The sequence below is a fragment of the Cricetulus griseus genome, chromosome 4 (assembly GCF_003668045.3).
Source record: "Cricetulus griseus strain 17A/GY chromosome 4, alternate assembly CriGri-PICRH-1.0, whole genome shotgun sequence".
NCBI lineage: Eukaryota > Metazoa > Chordata > Mammalia > Rodentia > Cricetidae > Cricetulus > Cricetulus griseus.
In genome coordinates, this window is record NC_048597.1 from 56,566,381 (window position 1) to 56,588,920 (window position 22,540).

General features: G+C 37.9%; 1 protein-coding gene across 7 annotated transcripts in view; it reads right to left on the reverse strand.

Annotated features, from left to right (window-relative positions):
• Lrch3 (leucine rich repeats and calponin homology domain containing 3) overlaps positions 1–22,540 on the reverse strand; it is a 96,890-nt gene that overhangs the window by 42,852 nt on the left and 31,498 nt on the right. For all 7 annotated transcript variants that reach the window (XM_035444625.1, XM_035444623.1, XM_035444624.1 and 4 more), the window contains exons 2-7: positions 21,354–21,498; positions 19,768–19,894; positions 16,715–16,820; positions 11,782–11,918; positions 9,569–9,678; positions 1,542–1,635 (exon numbers count right to left, since the gene is read on the reverse strand). In XM_035444625.1, the coding sequence (XP_035300516.1) occupies positions 1,542–1,635; positions 9,569–9,678; positions 11,782–11,918; positions 16,715–16,820; positions 19,768–19,894; positions 21,354–21,498 (719 nt within the window). The remainder of the gene's footprint in view (positions 1–1,541; positions 1,636–9,568; positions 9,679–11,781; positions 11,919–16,714; positions 16,821–19,767; positions 19,895–21,353; positions 21,499–22,540) is intronic.

Here is a 22,540-nt window from a genome sequence, read left to right on the forward strand (position 1 = left end):
AGCAGGGGCAGGCAGATCTCTGCAAGTTTGAGGCCAGTCTGGTCTACAGAGTGAGTTCAGGACAGCTAGGGCTACACAGAGAAACCCTAAAAACAAAACAAAATAAACAAACAACCCCCCCCAAACAAACCAAACAAACAAAAAATCCATCATTCCCAAGTTTAGATAATATAAAGTACACGGATAGAAACTAAAATTTACAAAGAAGAATATAAAGCAAAAAAGTTTTGGGAATTGACAGTGAATATTGTATATTCTGTGAACATATTTAATACAACTAAAATGTGTACTTTAGAATGGCAAATTTTACCACATGAATAAAAATAGAAGGATATTCAGAACTGTAAGTATTTACATGGGTTTAAATTATCTACATATATATACAATGCAATATTCATGAACATAGTCACCAAGATCTACATATGTAACTACAAATTGTAACTAAGTTGTAATCTCATTTTAATTTGTTTTGATTTACTTATTATTTGATTTATTTACTTATTTATGTTTAATAGGGTCTCACTGTGCAGCCCTGGATGACCTGGAACTATGTAGTCCTGGCTGGCCTTGAACTCACAGAGCTCCATCTGCTATTGCCTCTAGAGAGCTGGGATTAAAGCATTCAAGGCATGTGCATCAGGCTTCTGTTTTGAACTCTTAATGAAGCAATCTTAGAAAATGTTGGTTACCAGTCCCTCTAGCAAAAGTGTAGTCATTTAATTCATAGCTAAAATATACTCTAGTAATTTTATTTATTTATTTATTTTTCATGACAGGGTTTCTCTGTATGGCATTTGAGCCTGTCTTGACACTTGCTCTGTAGACCAGGCTGGCCTTGAATTCACAGAGATCTACCTGTCTCCGACTTCCGAGTGCTGGGATCAAAGGCATGTGCCACCAACTCCCATCTAGTAATTTTAAATGACAAAAAAATATAATACTAATGAAAAAGAATAAAAAACCCATGTATTTTGGGGCATGTGAATGAACTCACTAAGATGTTCCACCTTCTGTAGGACTGAAGCAGAGCCTTGCCCAGAGCCAGGGAAGAGCTCCACCATTGAGCTAACACCTGGGTCAGGCTCCACCTCTTTACCCATTAGTTTAGCATCCTGTTTACCTCAGCTTCCAGCGCCCCTCCAGATCATCCAGCCCAAGTTCTACATGTCAGGATTTTTTTTTTTTAAATTGTTTTGTTTGAGACAGAGACTTGCTATGCAATGCAAGCTGTCCTGGAACTACTACATAGATCAATCTTCAAATTCATGGTCCTCCTGCCTCAGTCTTCTAGGAGCTAGAGCTTCTAAGAGCTAGAGCCATGTTACCATGGGCCAATTAGGCTTCAGTTTTAACCACCTCAATTCCTATTCCTATCCTTACATGAGACGAACAGTGTAGAATTCTTGTTTGGTAAGACTATGTGGGGGTTTTGCCCTTTATTTAATGTTTCTCTATTTTATGAAATAAACTGAATTCCAATTTAGATATTCCTGTTAATTTAAATTTTTTTTTCTGAATCATACGAAGAGAAGAACACTTACCTCATTTCCTGACCATCTCTTATCTCCACTATCCACGCTATTGAAGCCTGAATCAAGGGCTCCATAAGGACGACCTGAGTACAGTTCTTCATGGCTGTCCAGAAGAAGTGTTACTTTTTACTATGAGACTGGATCATTTAAAATTAACATTTGAAATTAATTGAAATTAATTAATCACAACTTCATTAACAAACATTCTCATGACACTCAGTCACATAAATATTAGAGCTAAGTGAGAATAGTATGAGCCTCCACACTTAGAATTCACTTTCAAAAGTACCACTGCTCAATTCAGTTTCATTGTGCTCATTTTTAATGTTAGCTTACAACACAGTGGATTTCCTCTCATAGCCTCTCCATAGTCAAGTGCCACCACACTGTCAACATCTGTTCACACCCTCTCCTGTCTCCCTCCCAAGTGTTTTCTTCCTCCCGTCAATCCCTCTTTCTGCTTTATCATCACAACTGTTCTACTGCCCTGTTTTCAAGTCCCATATGTTATCTTCCTCTACTCCCAGGATTCCCTTGCTAGCTTTCACGAAAGCAAGCATGCATGCATGCATGCATGGGTGCTCGTGCACACACAAGCGCATACGCAAATGCAAATGCAAACCGAAAACAAACACACACACACACACACACACACACACACACACACACACACACACACACACACACACACACTCACTCACTCAAATACCTGTACACCCAAATGCAGGTACTACACAAATGAAAACATTCTCCTTATCTGGTTTTGGTACTAGGGTTACCCTGGCTTCACGGATGAATTTGGCAGTGTTTGTACTTGTTGAGTGGGACAGCTGGAGGGCAGTGATCCTAGCTGTTTTTCAAAGGTTTGGTAAAATTCAGCAGTGAATCCATCTGGTCCTGGACCTTCCTTTGTTGGAGACTTAATTATAACTTGAGTCTTCACTGATTGCTACTGCCCTAAGTTGTTTATACCATGGTAATTTAGTTTTGGTAGGTCATACCTTCCAAGGAACTCACCCACTTAAGAGCTTATCCCCCCCCCTTTTTCTTGTACTCTGTGGTAACCACTCCTTCTTCCTTTCTAATTTCTGTGTATTCCCTCTCTTTCTCTTAGCTAATTTGGCCAGGGGTTTGCCAATCTTGAACAACTGTCTACATGTTGTTCTTTCAGTATGCAATTCATGAACTTCTGTCTCAATCTTGACTATGTCTTCCTGCTCTATGCTTTGGGGCTTGGATTGTTACCATTTTTCTAAAACCTTGGGGTGTATCATTAGGGTATCTGAATCTAACTTTTAAATGTGAGCACTCCTAGCTATAAACATTCCTCTTACAATTGCCTTAGCTTGTGCTTCATTTAATTTGATTCTAGGATTTTAGCCCCCCCCCCTTCTTCAGTGATTATACTGTCTGTCTCCATGCATTTATACGATTCCTGCAAATTTCCAGAACTGTTTTCCTTTTTGCTACTGATTTCTAGTTTTACTGTATTATAACCCGATAAGATAAATTATTTAGACCTTCACAGTTGCTAAGATTGACTTGTAGCCCTGGCTGTCCTAAAACTTACTATGTAGACCAGGATAGCCCAGAGATCCACCTGCTGCGGCCTCCTGAGTGCTGGGATTAAAGGCATGCACCACCACACCTGGCTTGGTTTTTACCTATTTGTCCAAATAAAATTTAAATACATTTAGATATTAGCAGTATAATGTTGACAAATGCTGTATCTTTGTAATTCTATCAGTACAGAGGACTTTTCTATTTTGCCAGTAAATTTCCCCACACCTTTCTGTAGCTAATTTTTATCACCTTGTTATTATCAGGGACAAACACTGCTCTGAGGGTTTTATTTTTTAAGTCTTACATTAGTGTGGAAATTGATAACAGGTCCTAAGAATACATATTAACATCAAAGAATCTCAGGGCTCTTGCTAAGCATAACCAGAGCAAGATGCCACACACCGACTCCACTCACACCAAATGCTAGAACAGGCAAAACATGGCAGAAACACAACAGTTGTCTGTTGGGTCTTAGGGTAGAAAAAAATAACCAGCTGGGTTTTGGTGGCGCACGCCTTTAATCCCAGGATTTGGGAGACAGAGGCAGGTGGATCTCTGTGAGTTCAAGGCCAGTCTGGTCTACAGAGTGAGTTCCAGGATAGGCTCCAAAGCTACACAGAGAAACCCTGTCTCAAAAAACAAAACAAAACAAAACAAAACAAAACACCAACCTAGCTTTAAGGGACAGGCAAGAAATGGAAATGCTGTGCTGCTGGCATTTGACTCTAGCTTGTTTCCCAAACTCACAGAACTCACTGAACCTGGCAGAATTACTGTCTGTCAATCATGTCTCAGCAGAACTGCTACAGCACTGGAGACACTATTCCTGCACATCTGTGAACAACATCTGAGCACCCTGGTTACTCTACATCCTCTCCAGCATTTGGTATGGTCACCTTTCTTGAACCTAGTCATTCCTGTGGCTCTATATGGATATCTTTGCCCATAAAGTTCAGTCGCCTTAACAAACTAGCCCCAAAGCTGGGTGTTGGTGGTGCACACTCAGAAGCAGAGGCAAGCATATCTCTGTAAGTTCAAGGTCAGCCTGGTTTACAGAGCAAGCTCTAGGACAGACTCCAAAGCAGTCTGAGATAAACCCTCTATCAAAAAACAAAACAAAATGAAACAACAACAACAACAAAAAACCAAAACAAAACAAAAACCAAACCAAAAACCAAACCAAACCAAAAAAACCCCACAAACTAGCCCCAAAGTAGCTTCAAGTTAACTTCTCTATAGCAAGATGATGAAGTGGTAAAGCACAACGGGGTTTATGGTGTAGTTTCTTAGTCTGAAAAAATACAACTCATGGGTTGTACAGAGCCTTGAACAAACCATTAAATAAGTTACCACTTCAGTAAGAATGTGCTTTTTAAAAGAAGATTTATTTATGCCGGGCATTGGTGGCACACGCCTTTAATCCCAGTACTGAGGAGGCAGAGGCAGGCGGATCTCTGTGAGTTCGAGGCCAGCCTTTCTCCAGAGTGAGTGCCAGAATAGGTTCCAAAGCTACACAGAGAAACACTATCTCAAAAAACAACAACAACAACAATAAAAAAAAAAGATTTATTTATTATGTATTTTTTTAATGTATGAGTGCTCTGTCTACACGTTTACCTGCAGGCCAAAAGAGGGCACCAGACACCAGATCTCATTATGGATGGTTGTGAGCCACATGCTTGCTGGGAATTGAACTCAGGACCTCCAGAAGAACAGCCAGTGTTCTTAACCTCTGAGCCATCTCTCCAGCCCCAAGAATGTGCTCATAAAAGAGAGCATTTCTTTCTTTTTTTCTTTTTTTTTTTTTTAGTTTTTCGAGACAAGGTTTCTCTGTGTAGCTTAGGAGCCTATCCTGGCAGTCGCTCTGGAGACCAGGCTGGCCTCGAACTCACAGAGATCCGCCTGCCTCTGCCTCCCAAATGCTGGGATTAAAGGCGTGTGCCACACGGCCCGGCTGGAGAGCATTTCTTGTTAAAAGTCACTACATCTACTTCAATTGAATTTGTGCAACTAGCATTGACTGAATGTCAATAAGAATATTAAACATCACTTGCCTTTAAAAGATTAGGCTTGTTGAGCAAAATTAATTCAGTGGGTGGGGTTACAGAGGCAGGTCTTTCTTTTTTGATTTCAGAGGCTCACTCTGTAGTTCAGAGTTGACCCTGAACTCATGACCCTCCAGTGTGTGCTAGGAGGCAGAATTTTTCTTTTTTTTTTAAATAAATAATATTTACTATTAGTTTATGTGCATTGTTGTTTTTGCCTGCATATATGTCTGTTTGAAGGTGTTGAATCCTCTGGAACTGGAGTTACAGACAGGTGTGAGCTGCCACGTGGGTGCTGGGAATTGAACTCAGAACCTCTGGAAGAGCAGCCAGTTCTCTTAACCACTGAGCTATATCTCCAGCCCCAAGGATAGATTTTTTTCTTATCAGTCAGTGTCTTAGTATTTCTTTAGTTTGGGTTTGTTCTCACATTAACAAAAATAAATGTTTAGTCAATAACAAAGTGGCTTAAAATTATCTTATCAAAAAGTGGTCTTAGCCAGGTATGGTGAACAACATCTTTAATCTTAGTACTTCAGCACTTGGGAGACAGAGAGAGGCAAGAAGATCTATGAGTTTAAGGCCAGCTTGGTTCCAGGGAGTTCCAGGATAGCTGGAGCTACACAGAGAAACTGTGACCAAAAAAAAAAAAAAAAAAAAAAAAAAAAAAAAAACCTTAAAAAAAGAAAAAAAAAATCACGAGTCTATCCATCACCAATGAAAACCATGGTGCCACTAAATAAAGCAAAGGTAATATTAGTGCAGTTTACCAAATAGCATGGAATCATTTGTATCTGGAAACAAATACAAATTTGTAATTTTTATGTTTATTTCTGTTAGTGCTGGGTTTTGTGGTAGTATTTTTCAATTAAACATGAATTTTTATATTGACTTCACACAGTGTTTTGTTTTATAGATATTTTCATACAATTTTATCATGTACTTTGGCCATTTCCTCTATGCTTTTTACTGTTTAAAACAGGGTCTTGTTCCTTATCAGGTACAGCATCCTTCTGCCTGCCTCCAAGTGCTGGGATTATGGTAAGTACCACTACGTTAATTGTGAGTCTTTTTTTAAAAAAAAAAAAACGATACACTAGCATTAAAATGGTTAAATGTGGCTGGGCATGATGGTGCACACCTTTAATCCCAGCACTCAGGAGGCAGAGGCAGAGGCAGGTGGAACTGAGTTCAAGGCCAGCCTGGTCTACATAGTAAATCCCAGGCCAGCCAACTCTACACAGTAGGACACTATCTCAAAAACAAACAAACAAACAAACAAAAAACCCAAACAAAACAAAAAACCCAACATCAAAAGATGGCTAAATCAAAGGACTGAAAGTACTTGTATGTCTAGTTTGTATTTAATATTCAGAGTTAAGGGACTCTCTAGGAGGTTTGGACTCTATCTAAATTAATCTTTGCCTAATATTTATATAGGTTTTATGGTCATGTTAAGAACTTTCAGATTCAGAATATTTGATATTTCCAAAGTATAAGAGTGCAAAGATAATACTGACAATGGAAGTTTGGAAAGGTTAAGCAGCTTAGACAGAAACTCAGAACCATGAGCCTCTAACTCCATGCCTATACTTTGAACAAATAAATCAGCTACCATAATGCAATTCTATTTTCTGTACCTCTGAAAGAAAAACAGGAAGGCACAGCATTTCATTCCCTGGTGCTCGAGGAGATAAATGAAATATTATATATAAAGTCTCCCTTCAGTATTCATGAGGAACTAGTTCCAGGATTCGTCACAGACCCCCAAATCTAGGGAGACTACAAGAATGTACCACCACAGCCAGCAGGGTTTTTTGTTGTTGCTATCATTGTTTGTTTGTTTGTTTTTTGAGACAGACCTGTCTAAGGTGAGTCCAAATTCCTGGGTTCAAGCCATCTTCCTGCTTAAGCCTTCTGAGGGGGTAGAACTATAGACACAAGTCACCATACCTGGTAATCCTCTGCCCATGAACTTTAAATCATCTTTAGATTATCGACAATGTCTAATGTAATATAAAGGCTACGTAAATAGTTGCTATGCTATGTTGTTTAGGGAATAATGACAAGAAAAATGTAAATGTTTACAGCACAGGCACCCCCCCCCCAATACTTTCAAGCTGTACTTGGTTGAATTCATGGAAACAGAGGGCCAACTATATCCACATATATGTACCCGATTAACCGAACGTTTCTAGAACGTTCTGAAACAATAGTTCGTCTCTGAAAAAAGGGAAAATATAGAAAACAGTCTAATTAGTGACCATTACTAGAGATTATGACAGGGACTGCAATGCATTACTTCTCTAACTTCTAATTCCTTTGAAGAGAAATGACATCTTTATGTTATTTAGGTTTCTCACTTACTTAGTAACCTGAAAGAACATCTTCCTTCAATTCTAGCCTTTTATCTGTTAGCAAGCATGCACTCAAGTCCTTTGCCAGTAACCTAATAATTTATGTATTTCATTATATATTTAAAATAATATAAGTACTATAATATTTACAAGAATAAATTAAGGCAGCCTCAGAACTAAGGAACAGGTCCCAGAGAAACAGGTTCTGCAAATATACACCAGCCTTCAATCAAAGCGCACCATCCATTACCATCTCTTTAGGCGGAACGTCAAACACACACCTGCATCCACCATCATTAGCCTGCTTCCATTCAAGCCTAAATGGCAGCAGTGGCAATTTCATGCTCCTACTCTGCTATTTCAAGACAGGGAAGTCTTCCTTCCAAGAATCACCAACTCCACCAGGGAAAATCAATTATGTATACTCAAAGGAAAGCCAACTTTGAATTGTTGTACAGCTTGTAAGAGTATCATATAAAACATTTTTAATGAAAACAAAATAGGAAAATCAAGGCTTTCATCCACACATAACAAGTGTTTCCATATTATAAACAATTAATTGAGCTAGGAAAAAAAGCAAGAAGAAAGAGAAAATAAATGGTAAAATGAAAACTCTTGGCAATAAGGATCTGAGTCATTTCATAGTCTTCAATGTCAAAACCCTCGTCCTCCAAGAGGCCTACATGTAGCACACTACACCACACTAAGTCTCTACCAACTGTCCACAGTTCACCAGTCTTGTCCTTAGCATCCTTTACCTGCTTCCGTCCTCTGAGAGGTGAATATGGAACCAAAGGTATTCTTGGTAGGTATGGTCACAGTATGACTTTCATTTTCTTTGCTGTATTAGTTTATGCTTAAGCAACTAGGTTAGAGCTGCTACTCAAATATCCTTTACAGTGTCTAAGTTCTCAATCTAATAGCCAGACTAAGCACCCTAGAATGTCATTACAAAGATCTTCCTGATAATTTTAGATGAAGGAAAGCAGTATTTGTCTGATTAAATCAGCTTTTCTTTCATTTACTATTTCCTGAATAATTACTATGTATACTGAATGCTCTCTGAGTGAGTAATACCATAAGCCTGGCAGATTCTTGCAGTAAAGGGCAGGAGTGAAATCCCTGTGGAGTGAATAACACACTATTTCCCCAAAAATCCTGTTGTATGTAAGGAAAGTTTTCAGACAGCTTCAGATTACTCCTTTGTAAAACAATTTATGTTTCATTTTAATAATTTCCAATAAAAACTATAATAAACTGCCTTTTCTGAACATGATACATATTCAATACACCATAGCAATGCCTGGCTACATCCGTTTTTAGAAACTACATGGACATTTGTTGATCTATTTTAGGCTAGAAAATTACAAAGCAAGCTCATCTGGACTGTGCATTTAGCCAAAATTGACAGGTCCTGAACAAAGGCCTGAGAGGTTCTCTGTTGAGCATCGCAGCATCTTTATTGGGACATCTATTGCACCTTTTTGAAGGCTTTTAAATTTATTTCCTACACTTAAGATTGTTCCACATCTTACAAGGCATGTGGTATGTAGTTAAGGGATTCACAGACTAAAAATATCTCAAAGTGATGTCAACATTCAACAGCTTCTTCACACTTATAAAGAAAAATGAAGCAAAATGTTCAAATGACTTGTTGTAAATCAAAAAACTTTTAAGTGGCAGAGCGAAGGTTATTATTCAAGAGACTCAAACCAGTGGATTTCAACTGGGGGCTTGCCAGGGGTACTGGCAGTATCTGGCTATCTGGAAACATTTCAATTGTTACTGGCACCTAGGAGATGGGGACAGGATGCTGCTAACCATCCACACAATGGGAAGAGCCTCCCCTGACAAAGAACTGTCTGGATTTACAAGGTCAACAGTGCCCAAGTTGTAAGAGACTGACTTAGAACTCCGCTTTGTAGGATCTATGCAGCCAATTCCTATTTGATACAAGCATTCTGAGGAGAAGAGTGGTACTTTCCTTCAGGCAAACACCAGGCAATTAAAGGCTAAAGTGTATTTGATTTTCTCTGTGATGTGCTATGACAGAAGAATAAAACATACTTACCACGAACCAAATCCCAATGGTCTCCTTTCATAATCCGGCAGATCTGGAGCAATCTTACAAGCCTGTATGTTCAGGTATTTAAATATGTGGATTTTGCCTTTTATACATATCTAAATAAAATAAACATAGCCAAATTACTATTCATCTGAAATATAGATGTCTTTAAAAAAGCTAGTATTATTTTATGTGTATGGGTGTTTTGCCTGCATGCATGTTTATGTACCATGTGCATGCTTGGTGCCCACAGAGGCCAGAAGAGAATATTAGATCCCCTTGAACTAGATTTACAAACAGTTGTGAACAGCCATGTTGATACTTGCTAGTGGTCCTAGATCCCTGGGGGAAAAAAAAATCTGTGTTCTTAACTGCTGCATCACCTCTCCAGACCCATGGCGTTCTTTTTTTATAAATCATAACTAGCTCTTTGAATAACATAAATTGGGTTTTTAAGGTATCTCTATTAAATATATAGTGCATTAATTAAAAAAAAAACTATGATCTGATTCAGTGTTTACTTAAGGGTTTCGTCATTTATCAGGAACAGAAGTAATCTATGATTATAAATACTGTTCCAGAAATAGAAGTAATTTATTATTACAAATACTGTTACACACCAAGTAAATTTAACATACTCATTTGTTACACACGTTCAGGACTTGTAAGATTTCTCTCTGAGTATTTAACCATGTACAATTACATTTTTAACGCTCATCTCTGTAGGAAAGAACTGGAAATTATAAAATGGAGAAATTTATACACATATAATTTTGTTGTGACCTCTCATGAGTCAATTCTTTAGGCTGATGAAACTCTATAATTTGAGTCTATAAATGTTCCCAAAAGCTCATATGTCAAAATCTTAGTTGTTAGCTGATGAGCTTTTAAGAGGTGAATGGATTAAGAGGGCTATAATGTGTTCAATGAATTAATGTATGACAGCTTACAGGAAGACAGGGTGGGCGGGGAGTATGCTTTTAAAGCCTGTGTCTAGTCCCTGAAGCCTTCCTCTTTGTTCCTGTTTTCTGGCTATTGTGAGGCAAGCAGCTTCCTAACACACACTCCTGTTGCTATGACTATGTCTCACCACAGGCAAAAGCCAGCTGACCAGGGGCTAAAACCTCTGAAACCAGGAGTCTTCCTTCTTGTAACTTATTTTCTCTCAAGTACTTTGTCACAGTTTAAAAACCAATTAGCGCAAACCTTTTTGTAGTTATAAAGTTCAAATATAATTTTTACAGATTCTATAATGACTTATACAAAATTATTAAAAAACTGCAAAGTGAGGGCTGGAGAGACACAGCTTGCAGGTAGAGGTAGCCACTGCCTATGCTACTGATAATGAGTTTGATCCCTGGAGCTCACATGAAGAAGGTAGAGAGAGAACCAACTTCAAGAAATTGTCCTCTGAATTCTACATGTCAGAGCACCAATAGAAAAAAGAAATTTCTAAGAAATCTCAAAGTGAAAATTATGGGCTTGGCAAATATTTCAAACATTATAGGATATAAGCCACCCTACAGTTATTATTTTCATTTCAGTCAGTGACAAACAAATGAACCAACTGGCTAAATGAGAAACTTACTGTTTCAGGAAACAGGAAGGCACAAAAATAATGATAACAAGAATACAGTGATAATTTTTAGTTTGGAAAGTTGCTGTTTATGGTATTTATATATTCCAACTAAAGCTTTAATAGAAAAGATTACAAAAGAAACTAAAATTTTACTAGAAAATTAGTTTTTGAGGCATTCTTCAACTTAAAAGTGCCCAAGAGCTGGGGAAAAGCTCAGTTAGGAATATGCATACCCCTGTGCAAGCATGAGGACCTGAGTTTGGACCTTCAGTACCCACATAGAAGCTGGGCACAGCAGTGTGTATCATACATCGGGGAGGTGGAGATGGAAGGATCTCTGGGGCTTGTTGGCTGCCCAAGCTAGCTAATTTGTGAGCTCCAAGTTCAGTGAGAGATTTTGTCTCCAAAACTAACAAACAAGGAGAACGACTGAGGAGACATTGGCTGTCAACCTCAGGTGCACACATGAACAAGCATACACAGAAGTGTCAAACCAGTGAAAGGGAATGCTGGTGGAAACATCAAACCTTTCTTCCACCTGTTACCAAGGGCACTGGGTTGATGACACACAGGGAAATAGTTTCTCTTAAGAGAACTTTCCCAGAGCAGTCATCCCTTTCAGCAGAATACCCATTTTTACCTGTGCAGGAGGTGACTGCAGTGGGTTGTTTTCCAGGGTGATCACCTGGAGGTGCCTGAGGTTGCGGTAACACACGGGGATGGCTGTGATTTTATTGCATGAGAAGTCTAGTCGTATCAAAGGCACCTCTGCCAGCTCTGCAAGGAGGTAAAATGCAACCATACATATTAAGCATACAGTTTTCACAAGTGCTTCCAGTTAAATGTGGTGGATTCAAAGATCATTTACCTCTATTCCTAGTGACTGACAAGGTATAAAAGAAAATCTGATTGCTTAAAGATAGGAAAACTACCAAAAATCAAGCAGTTTGACTCCCCTCCCTGGACTACTTAGTTGTCAGAAGCTGCACACCATTCAAAAAATAAATAAATAAAAATAAAAAAAAAGAAAAGAAAAAGAAGGAGGACAACAAAGAAGTTAGATAGAGATCTTTATACACAGTCCCAAGTCACTTAGCTGGGCACTCACAGTCACACCACAGGAGGCAGAAAGTTATTCTCTAATGAAATGGTACCAAAAGGCTCTGAACTTAGGGAGTGAGGCTCAATGGGAAGTGAGTATATGTTGACAATTGAAAATAGAGGATGTAAAAGTAAACACACTAATGGCAATTCCACCTTTCCATCTACCCTGTCTGAGCCCCACTCCTGAATGCCAGTAATTACATACATGCAGTTTTAAAAACTCAGCAGTTGAGAGCACTGGCTGTTCTTCCAGAGGACCTGGGTTCAATTCCCAGCACCCACATGGCAGCTCACAACTGTCTAAACTCTAGTTCTAGAGGATCTGACATCTTCACACAGACATACATGCAAGCAAAACACCAATGCACATAAAATAGAAATAAATAAATCTAAAAAAGAGTTTAAAAAAATTCAAGAATGTTTTGAATTACTTTACTCTAGGGTAGCACAAAATAGTGAAGAAAGGGATGATAAGAAAAATCAAAGGAGCAAAGATTAAGATATAACATTCAATTGGAAAAACGGAACAGAAAAAAATTATTAAAAAAGAGAGAAAGGCCAGCAAATGACTCAGTAAGCAGGTGTAGTGGCACATGGGAAGACTGGGGAGCAGGTGGGAGTTAGAGGCAGGAGGATCCCTGTGAGTTCAATTGAGGCCAGCTTGGTTTACACAGAGCTCCAGGATAGTCAGGGTTACACAGGGAGCACGGGGAGACTTTGTCTTAAAAACAAACAAACAAACAAACAACCCCCACACAAAAGAAAACAAACAAACAAAAAACCCTGCAAAGTCAGAAGAGTTTGACCCCTGGAATCCACATGATAAAAGGAATGAACCCAATTGTCTTCTGACCATACACTTGCACTGTGGATCATGCACACACACACACCCAAATAAATAAATATAAGAAAACAGGGGGAAAGGTCAAACAAGCAATGTCTCAAGACAACAGTCTGCAGAGAGTGTCCTTAAGTGAATGGCATACAGAGCTAGCCCATACCATATATCCTCACAGAAGGTCAATGACCAAGAAAAAAGGGAAGAGCTTAAGTCTTCCAGGCTGAAGAGTCTGTTCACAGAGGAGTGGGATTAGAGATGGCATCATGCTTTCAGCTACCAGGCTTTAACACCCTTCAGCTAGGTGCAGCACCCTACCCACAGCACTCGGGAGGCTAAGGCAGGACGACTGGCAGCAGAAGTACCAGCCTGAGCTATAAAGGTGTGAGTTCCAGGCTAGCCACAACTACATACCAAGACCAAGTTTCAAAAACAAACAAACAAAGGCTCCTCTCTCCAAATCACCATTTAAAAGTCAAGAAATGCTAGATGAAATAGCCAACAAAACTAATGAATATTCTCCTGACCACTGCAACCTGAATTTGGGGGAAGGTGAGAAAAGGGTGTGGAAAAGGTGAGTATTAATACTAATTACGTTAAGCTTTTAAATATCTTTTGAATGATAGTTAAAACTAATTTTAAAATGAAAATGGCAATGTAACAAAAGATATATTACCAACCAAAATACAATGTCAAAGATTACTAGTTAATGTTCAAATAAACGTCCTGTCATCTCAGGCTAGTTAACATGCTGATTACAAACCAATGCAATTAAACATTTACAACTGTGTAATTTACATTTCCAACAATTTATAAAAGGGATAAATTAGATAATAAAATCATTTCACTGTACTTCTCATCTGAAAATCCCAATTTTCATCAAAACCTCAATGTTGCCAGATATGGTGGCACTAACCTGTCATCCCAGCGCTCATAAGGCTGAGACAGAAGGATTGTGAAACCGAGGCTAGCCTAGGGCTACACTATGAAAGTCTACTTCAGGGAAAAAACCCAACACACATATAAAACCCCAAACTTCAGTATTTTCATCAGTAATCTTACTCCATGAACAACCCTAGAAGATGGTGAGTAGGCCCAGAATAAAGAGATGGCCCTAGAAAGAATTCTGGATCTGGCATTGTAAGGTGGTGGTATCCCAGCTACTTACGAGTCAAGACAGGGAACAGAAAATTTCAGGGCAGCCAAGGCAAGTTGGACTGTTTCAAAATGAAAATAAAAAAAGAAAAAAGAAAAAAGAAAAAGTAGTAGCATAGCTTAATAATAGCAGCTTGATTTAATTCTCAGAGGGGAGAGGAAAGACGAGAAAGAGGGAGAGAGAGAGAGAGAGAGAGAGAGAGGGAGAGAGAAAGAGAGAGAGAGAGGGAGGGAGAGAGAGAGGGAGGGAGAGAGAGGGAGAGAGAGAGGGAGGGAGAGAGAGACAGAGAGAGGAGAATAAGAATGAATGTGTTGGGTTATTAGGACATAGGTCATATTTCTTGTTTACTGGGAGCTTCTGTTCCCATACTGAGCTGTGGCAAATGCCAACAGACAATGGAGGAAAGGCCCGAAGGCAAACAGTGTCTGTGTGAAGGCTACCCAACAAGTTCAGTGAGAACATGTGAGGCACCGGGTAGCCTGTGGTGATGAGTGTATAAAGGTGAACTGACAAAGTAATTTTCTAATCTGCAGATCCAAAATGTCAAATGTATGTAAGAACTAAATATTTCACTAGGTCAAATTGGAATGATGTTTGGACTTTATAGTAAAAGCAAAAACATTAGTTAAATAACATTTATTATAAACTCTGTCTTTTTTTTTTTTTTTTTTTTTTTTTTTTTTTTTTGGTTTTTCGAGACAGGGTTTCTCTGTGTAGCTTTGGAGTCTATCCTGGCACTTGCTCTGTAGACCAGGCTGGCCTCCAACTCACAGAGATCCTCCTGCCTCTGCCTCCTGAGTGCTGGGATTAAAGGCGTGCGCCACCAACGCCCAGCTAACTCTGTCATATCTTATAGAACCTAAATCATTGTTAGGAAAATATTTCTGAAGATTTTCTTTCTATCGTTGCTGGTTTTTCCTTCTTTAGTTTTGAGACAAGGCAGGCCTTATACTCATGATCCTCCTGTATCTACCTCCCTAGGGTTGAGGTTATGGGCACATACCATCACAGAAGACTGATTCCTTATTTTTAAATATACACTCTGAAATGTTCATGGATTATTTCCTAGAATTTGCTTTGAATTAATCTAGAGGCTTAGGGTGGAGAAACATGGGTGTGAAAAGTGTGTGTGTATAAAGATCACCATGAGCTAATCATTGTAGTATGACAGGCACATTGAAGTTCATTTATTTAAGAAATTTTCTATAACTAAATTAAACAAATATAGTCTGATTTTAATTAAAAATAGTTTTCATTTTCATTTGCAACCTTTTCTTTCATAGATCTGTATTTGTGAGCACTTGATAAAGTTTAATTTGTTTAATCATTTCTGTCATTAAAATCCATATGTCGGGCTGCAGAGATGGCTCAGAGGTTAAGAGCACTGACTGCTCTTCCAGAGGTCCTGAGTTCAATTCCCAGCAACCACATGGTGGCTCACAACTATCCGCTATGAGATCTGGAGCCCTCTTCTGGTGTACAGATATACATGGAAGCAGAATGTTGTATACATAATAAATAAATAAAATAGAATCTTTAAAAAAAAATAAAATACTTAAAAAAAATCCATATGTCAGTCAGGCGGTGATGGCGAACACCTTTAATCCCAGCACTTGGGAGGCAGAGGCGGGAGAATCTCTGTGCGTTTGAGACCAGCCTGGTCTACAAGAGCTAGTTCCAGAACAGGCTCCAAAGCCACAGAGAAACCCTGTCTCGAAAAACATTCCCCCCATGCATATGTCAGAGTTTACAGTCAACCTAAGATAGCCTACCTTCTGCTACTGTCTCTCACATCGCTTGTTATTGCCTATCACCTAAACGTGCTTAAGTAGATCTTGTTTGAATTTTCTAGTATGGAATAAAATTAAGTTCAACTCAAACTCCATTGATCTTACTTAATTTTCAAGATCCATTTATAAATCAGGGCTAACTGCAGAAATGCTCAGCATCACACCAGACTATCAAGCATACTATATTTCTGCCCATGGTCATGCTTAGTTAAATTCACAATGAGACTGCCCTGAAGGACCAACTGCAATAGTTCTTTAGTCAACAGCATCTAAACTGGAATCACCAAAACTTTCCTCTCAAGTTTGTGTTGTTGTTTTGTTGCTATTGAGGACTGGACCTCCAGCCTTGACTGTGCTAGCCAAGTGCTCTACCAATGAACTACATCCCTAACCCTCTTCTATTCTCTCTCTCCCTTCTCCTCTCTCTCTTTCTGAAAACAGAGTCTTTTTTGTATTGCTCAGGCTGGCTCAAGACTCATGATTTTCCTCCCTTTAATTTTGACTTTAAGACAGAGTTTCACTCAGTTGCTCATGATGTGATCTTCCTGTGTTAGCTTCTTGAGTAGCTGGGATAACAGGCCCATGCCATGATCTCAAACACTGGCTCTAACTCATACACAGACTGAGAGATCTTTAAAATAAAAAGACAAATACCAAACAAAACAATTATTTCATCATTTCTTACCTTCAGGCAAACGTACTAGATGATTTCTTCTTACATTAAAGTCTCTCAAGGCTTCCAGATTACCAATCTGGGAAGGTACAGTTTGAATTTCATTGCAGCTAACATCCTATTTCAAAAGAGTGCCAAGGTATGATTATTCTAATCACAAACCTGCTTGCTTTAAAATATTTACAAAATGATATTAGGCAAGATAATACCTACATTCCTTACTGGTCATAAAAAATATATTTTATAATATATATATATATTATCACCCAGTATCTAAGAATACCTCAGTTTGTATTCTCATTTATTTTAATTACAGGCTTTTGAATAATTCTTTATATTTTATATAGGTTTATAGAAAAATTCTAAAATTAAAATGATATGGCTTAAGATATAAATAGAAGGCCAAGAATATCAGATTCAATGAAAATGTTTGTGAAAAGTTAAGCAGAAAAATGTGTATTTTATTTTATACTGTTCTAATTAAGATAGAAAAATAAAACAATGATAAAAGTTAAATGAAAGTTATTTCACAGAAAAGTCATCATTTTTCAAAATATCAGTTTGATTGTTCAAGAATATAAAATTAAAATGTAGACAATGACTCTAATGTTTGCCCTACTGAATATAAAGGGAAATAATAAGCTGTACACAACTCAAAGGCTATGGGAAAACAGGCTGTTATTATCCAGTCAGCCTGAGTCTAATACACTATACAGAAACCTGCTGGTAGCTTGATTAAGAGATGATTCCAACAGGTTTGAATAAAGTGGCTAGCTACAGCTTCCAAGGTTAATAAATTCAGGATTCCATAATTCTGAGGCCAATTAGACTAACTTATAAAACCATAATCACGTGTAGCAAAAGGAAGCTCAAGCTGTACACGGATGCTTAAAAGTCCTCCAATACATGAGTGACAAATGGTAATTCATACTACTTACAAAGCCTCAATAAGCTTCTGACAGTTTTAAAACTTTTTATTAATTTATTATTTATTTGTAGATCGGAGGAAGTGGGGAGGGAATTCTGGTGTGGGGAGGCCAGAGAACAGTGATGTGGTTTTCTCTGTCGACCAAATGGGCCTCAGGGGTTGAACTTGGGTGGCCAGGCTTGGCTGCACACATTTTTACCTGCTCTGCTGATCCACTGGTCCCAGACATTATTTTGCTTTTCTCAAATGAGAAAAGAATTATTTCACCTCACCTTCCTATTCATTAATGACTGAAGTAGAATAAAAAATTAGACTTTGAAGTCCAGTGCAACAAATTTAGAAAGGGTAGTAAAATAAGTTGAAAAGGGCCGGGCGTTGGTGGCACACGCCTTTAGTCCCAGCACTTGGGAGGCAGAGGCAGGAGGATCTCTGTGAGTTCAAGGCCAGCCTGGTCTCCAGAGCAACTGCCAGGATAGGCTCCAAAGCTACACAGAGAAACCCTGTCTCGAAAAACAAAAAAAAAAAAAAAAAAAAAAAAAAAAAAAAAAAGAAGTTGAAAAGGAACCTTAGCAATGTGTGATGTACCTCTCAGAAAGCACATGTGTTGACAGAAAGTCATTTACTTCCACCCACAAGGGTGCAGTGAAAAGACCACTAGGAAAGCAGCAGCTCTGAAGTCAATCATCCTTGCTTTGTCAGGTTCCCTGAATGAGGAGGGCAGGAGCACATTAATTAGCACCTCCTGTAGAAAACTAAAAGCAGCATCTCAAACATGTTCCTATCTGCTATCTATTTAGGACTTAATAAGTATTTGTAAGTTTAAATGATTTGACAATAAGACTTTGGGAAACTAAGGTAGGGAGACTGAGTTCAAGGCCAGCATAGGCTACAAAGTAAGACCTTTTCTCAAAAAAGAATATGATCAAACTATACTGTATGAAAAAAATTTGAATAAAAATGAAATGCTTATATTTTGTCTATCATGGAAAAAATAAACAAAAGAACTTAAGTGTATAAGTTATACCTACTTCGTGCTAACAAGTCAAGTTCTAAAGGATGCCCCCAAACATACATTTTGGATTTATTTCCAAGGTCTAGATAGCTCAAAATCCCAACTCTAGATTTAATGTCAGTGAATTTTTAACCTATAACCTGTTATACTTAAATCCCACCACCAATATCTAATTTGTCCAACTACATTTATAACCATTTTTTTCTGTTTATAACCATCTTTATCAATAAACCACACACACACACACACACACACACACACACACACACACACACACACACACACACACTGTATTTCTAAATCTCAATGGACACAGCTGCATTTAATTATTTATTGTGATATGAAACATGGCTTTAGTCCAAGCAGGCTGATTTCCAATTGTATGGTTACACAGCCTCTGGCAGAGTACATCATCTGAGTACTGGTGTCTCAGCTATAAAATGCAGACAATATTAGAATCCAGCTTATAATATGATATGGGGATATAAATAGTCTGACTTTTTTTTCCCCCTTAGACACGGTTTCTCTGTGTGGCCCTGGATGGCTTTGAACTCACAGAGACTCACCTGCCTCTGCCTCTGAAGTGCTGGGATTAAAGAGGTGCACTACCATCACCCGGCTAGTCTGATTCTTTAACTACTCAAAACATAATCACTTAAAAGATGGTTTCTTGTATAGTCACAAATAATAGTAGGTAAAGTTTAATATATCTCAGAAAATATATAATAACAAGTTAAAGTTAGCTACTATTCCAAGGGTATGGCAAGAGGAAACCAAACATCCAAAACACAAAGTAACTTTTGGAGTGCCCATACACCAATAAAGGCTAAGAAAAATCATAAAAATATTGATGATATTAAAATTTTAATTTGAAAACTCAACTACATTATTAACTATGCCTCAAAAATTTAGTAACACAGAAATCATTTAATGCTAGTTAGAAAATAACCAATGACATGTCCCCATTTTCTGTGGAGATATTAAGACTTGTACATTTAAAACTTACTTAATTATATTTCAAGCCAAAGCTATAAAATTATTTTCAAAACAATCTTAGTATTCAATTTTTATCATAGAGAAGACTGCAGACATGTTGGACAATCAAAAAATAAAATATTAACTTACAAGTTCCGTCAAATGTCTGAGATGTCCAATTTCTTCAGGAAGTGAGACCAATTTGTTATTACTAGCAATTAAGACTTTCAATGGTAAATTACACAAGTGTACTGGCAATGTTGACAGTTGGTTCCGACTAAATGAGTAGAGAAAGAGCAGTCAGACACCACTGATAAAAAAGTTTCCATCTTTGTCATTTTAGATACAAAAATAAGTCTTAGAAGGAACAAATAGGATACTAGATTTTAGTTCTTGTCAGTTTAATCAGTTCCCAGCTGACTAAACTTAAAACAGATAACAGGAATTTTTGTTTATTAAAAAAGAAAATCAGAAACACAAAATAATAAAGCACAACTATCATTAGTACAAAAACAAATTAAAGTTTACTTTGTAAATTTAACCCCATAATAATTCTTTTAGGGTCAAGTCTTTCCCCATTTTCTTTTCTTTTTTTGGAGCCTATCCTGGCACTCCCTCTGTAGACCAGGCTGGCCTCGAACTCAGAGATCTGCCTGCCTTGTGCCTCCTGAGTGCTGGGATTAAAGGTGTGGGCTACCAACGCACGGTCTTTCCCCATTTTCAAGATCTTTTTTGTTCAATAATATAGTTAATGGACTTTAAAAAAAATTTTAATTGAATAATAATTCTATTCCTACACATGCTTATTAAGAAAAGGTTAACATTTACATGCAAATTTCTCTAGTAGTGCTATTTTTAACATGATTTTAAAAACTTCTAGAACTAAATATCTGAACAGAATGAATTCTATTTTTTATGTTTTACTTTTATTTTTAATTAAGCATGTATGCATATGTTAGAGAGGTGGGTCTAAGCACGTTGAGTACAGCACCCAAAGAAGCCAGAGAGGGCACCAGATTCCCTTGGAGAAGCAATTTGTGAGCTGCCTGACTAGGATGCTAGGAACTGAACTCAAGTTCTCCGAAAGAGCAGTATAAGCTTTTAAATACTAAGTCATCTCTCTAGCCTCAGGAATGGAATTTTTTTAAGGCATATAAACTGGGCACTTCTAATGTCCAACAAGATGGCTCAGTGGGTAAAGGCACTTTTTTACAAGAATGGCAAGCTGAATTCAATCTCTAGAACCCACATAAAAGTGGAAGTAAAGAAGTGATTACACAGTTGTCCTTTGCCTCTGTATGTGCGTTACAGCACAAACCCAAATACTCACATTATATGCACACACAACAAAAACACCAAAGTAGTGTGTTTTGCTGGGGACTGAACCTAGAGCCTTGTGCACACCATGCTCTTACCAGCTAAGCTGTATCCCACCCAGTCCATCAGATGTAGTATTTTCTTGAAGCTAATTTGAAAATGTAACTGGAGAACCATGGCTGCAAGACTTCTACAAGCCTATTAAGCTAATGGCTAGCAGGGTCTGTTAACTATGCAAAGCTAAAAATAAAGGGAGAAACAAGAGAAACGAGGGAGAAACTGTCATAATATCCTAAGAACCTATTAGAAACTGCTGGTGTGAACAGGTACCATAAATAACTGTAAACATTTTAGTGACAGAGAGGTTCAAAATTAAAGATCATATAAAACCACTTTTTCTGAAAGAATACTATTCTTACCTAATATTTAAGAACGTCAGAGCTTGTAAGTTTAGAATGGCCTCTGGGATATATCGAATACAATTCTGGTACAGGTTAAGACTTTCCAGAGAAACAAAGTGACACGCTTCCATAGGAATTTCTGAGAGGCGATTTCGTGACAAGTCTGAAAGAAAACAGAAAAACTTAAAACAATTTGGAACTTGTTTTACTGAAATTCATTAGTATGCTTCATAGTAACTTGAATTCGCCAGAATTCTTATTGTGGAAACTGGTTCAACATAAACTTTAAAATATTGATTAGTTGTGTGAATAAACCACTAAGCACACGTCTTTAAACTGTTGCTGGGAAATGTTTCATTTTTACTTTCTACACACACTAAAAATAAAATCATTATTCTTTATAAGTAATACATATTCTAAGACATTGGCCATTCATATCAAAATTGTATCACTAAATTCCAATAACATCGGAAACAAGTGGATCCCTCCCCCAAAATCCACCTCCCAAGTAGATATTTGAGAGAGAGAAAGAGAGAGAGACAGAGAGAGAGAGACTGAAGCTACCCTGACATATTCATGGAGGCCAGTGGACAACTGCCCAGAGTAGGTTCTCTCCTTCCACCTTGGGACTCAGATCAGCTTGTCAGGTCTCGGCAGCATGTACCTTTTATCCTCTAAGCCATTTCCTCAGCCCAACTGTCCTACTCTTTACCAAAGAAATCATGATGCACCTGCTGTTCCCAAGCTGCTAACTTGGTTTCTAGGTCCTTTGAATTTGTCTTTGTATTTTAAAATGAACTTGTTAGATCTCAAAAAGGTGAACACTTTTTGAGTTTCCCAGGATCACCCCAATTCCAACAAGGTGGGAAGAAAATCCTAGGAGCATTGAACCTTCAGTCTAAAAGCACACACAGCTCATCTCCTCGGCAATGGAGCGTTGAATATAAGACAGCCTCACAATTTTCCTCAGGGATTGTACCAGACTTCTGGTATATTCCCAGATCCTATTATTTCATAAATGATGTACTTCTAATCACTTGCTACTCACATACAGAAGTAAAATAATTGTCATATGTTATTTTGTATCTGACAGCCTTGGTAAACTTTTAGTTCAAGTAACCTGTCTACAGATCCCTTCAGACTCTTTACACAGCTATGAATAATGGAGCCTTTGTTTCTTCCTCTGTGCTTCCCATTTATTTACG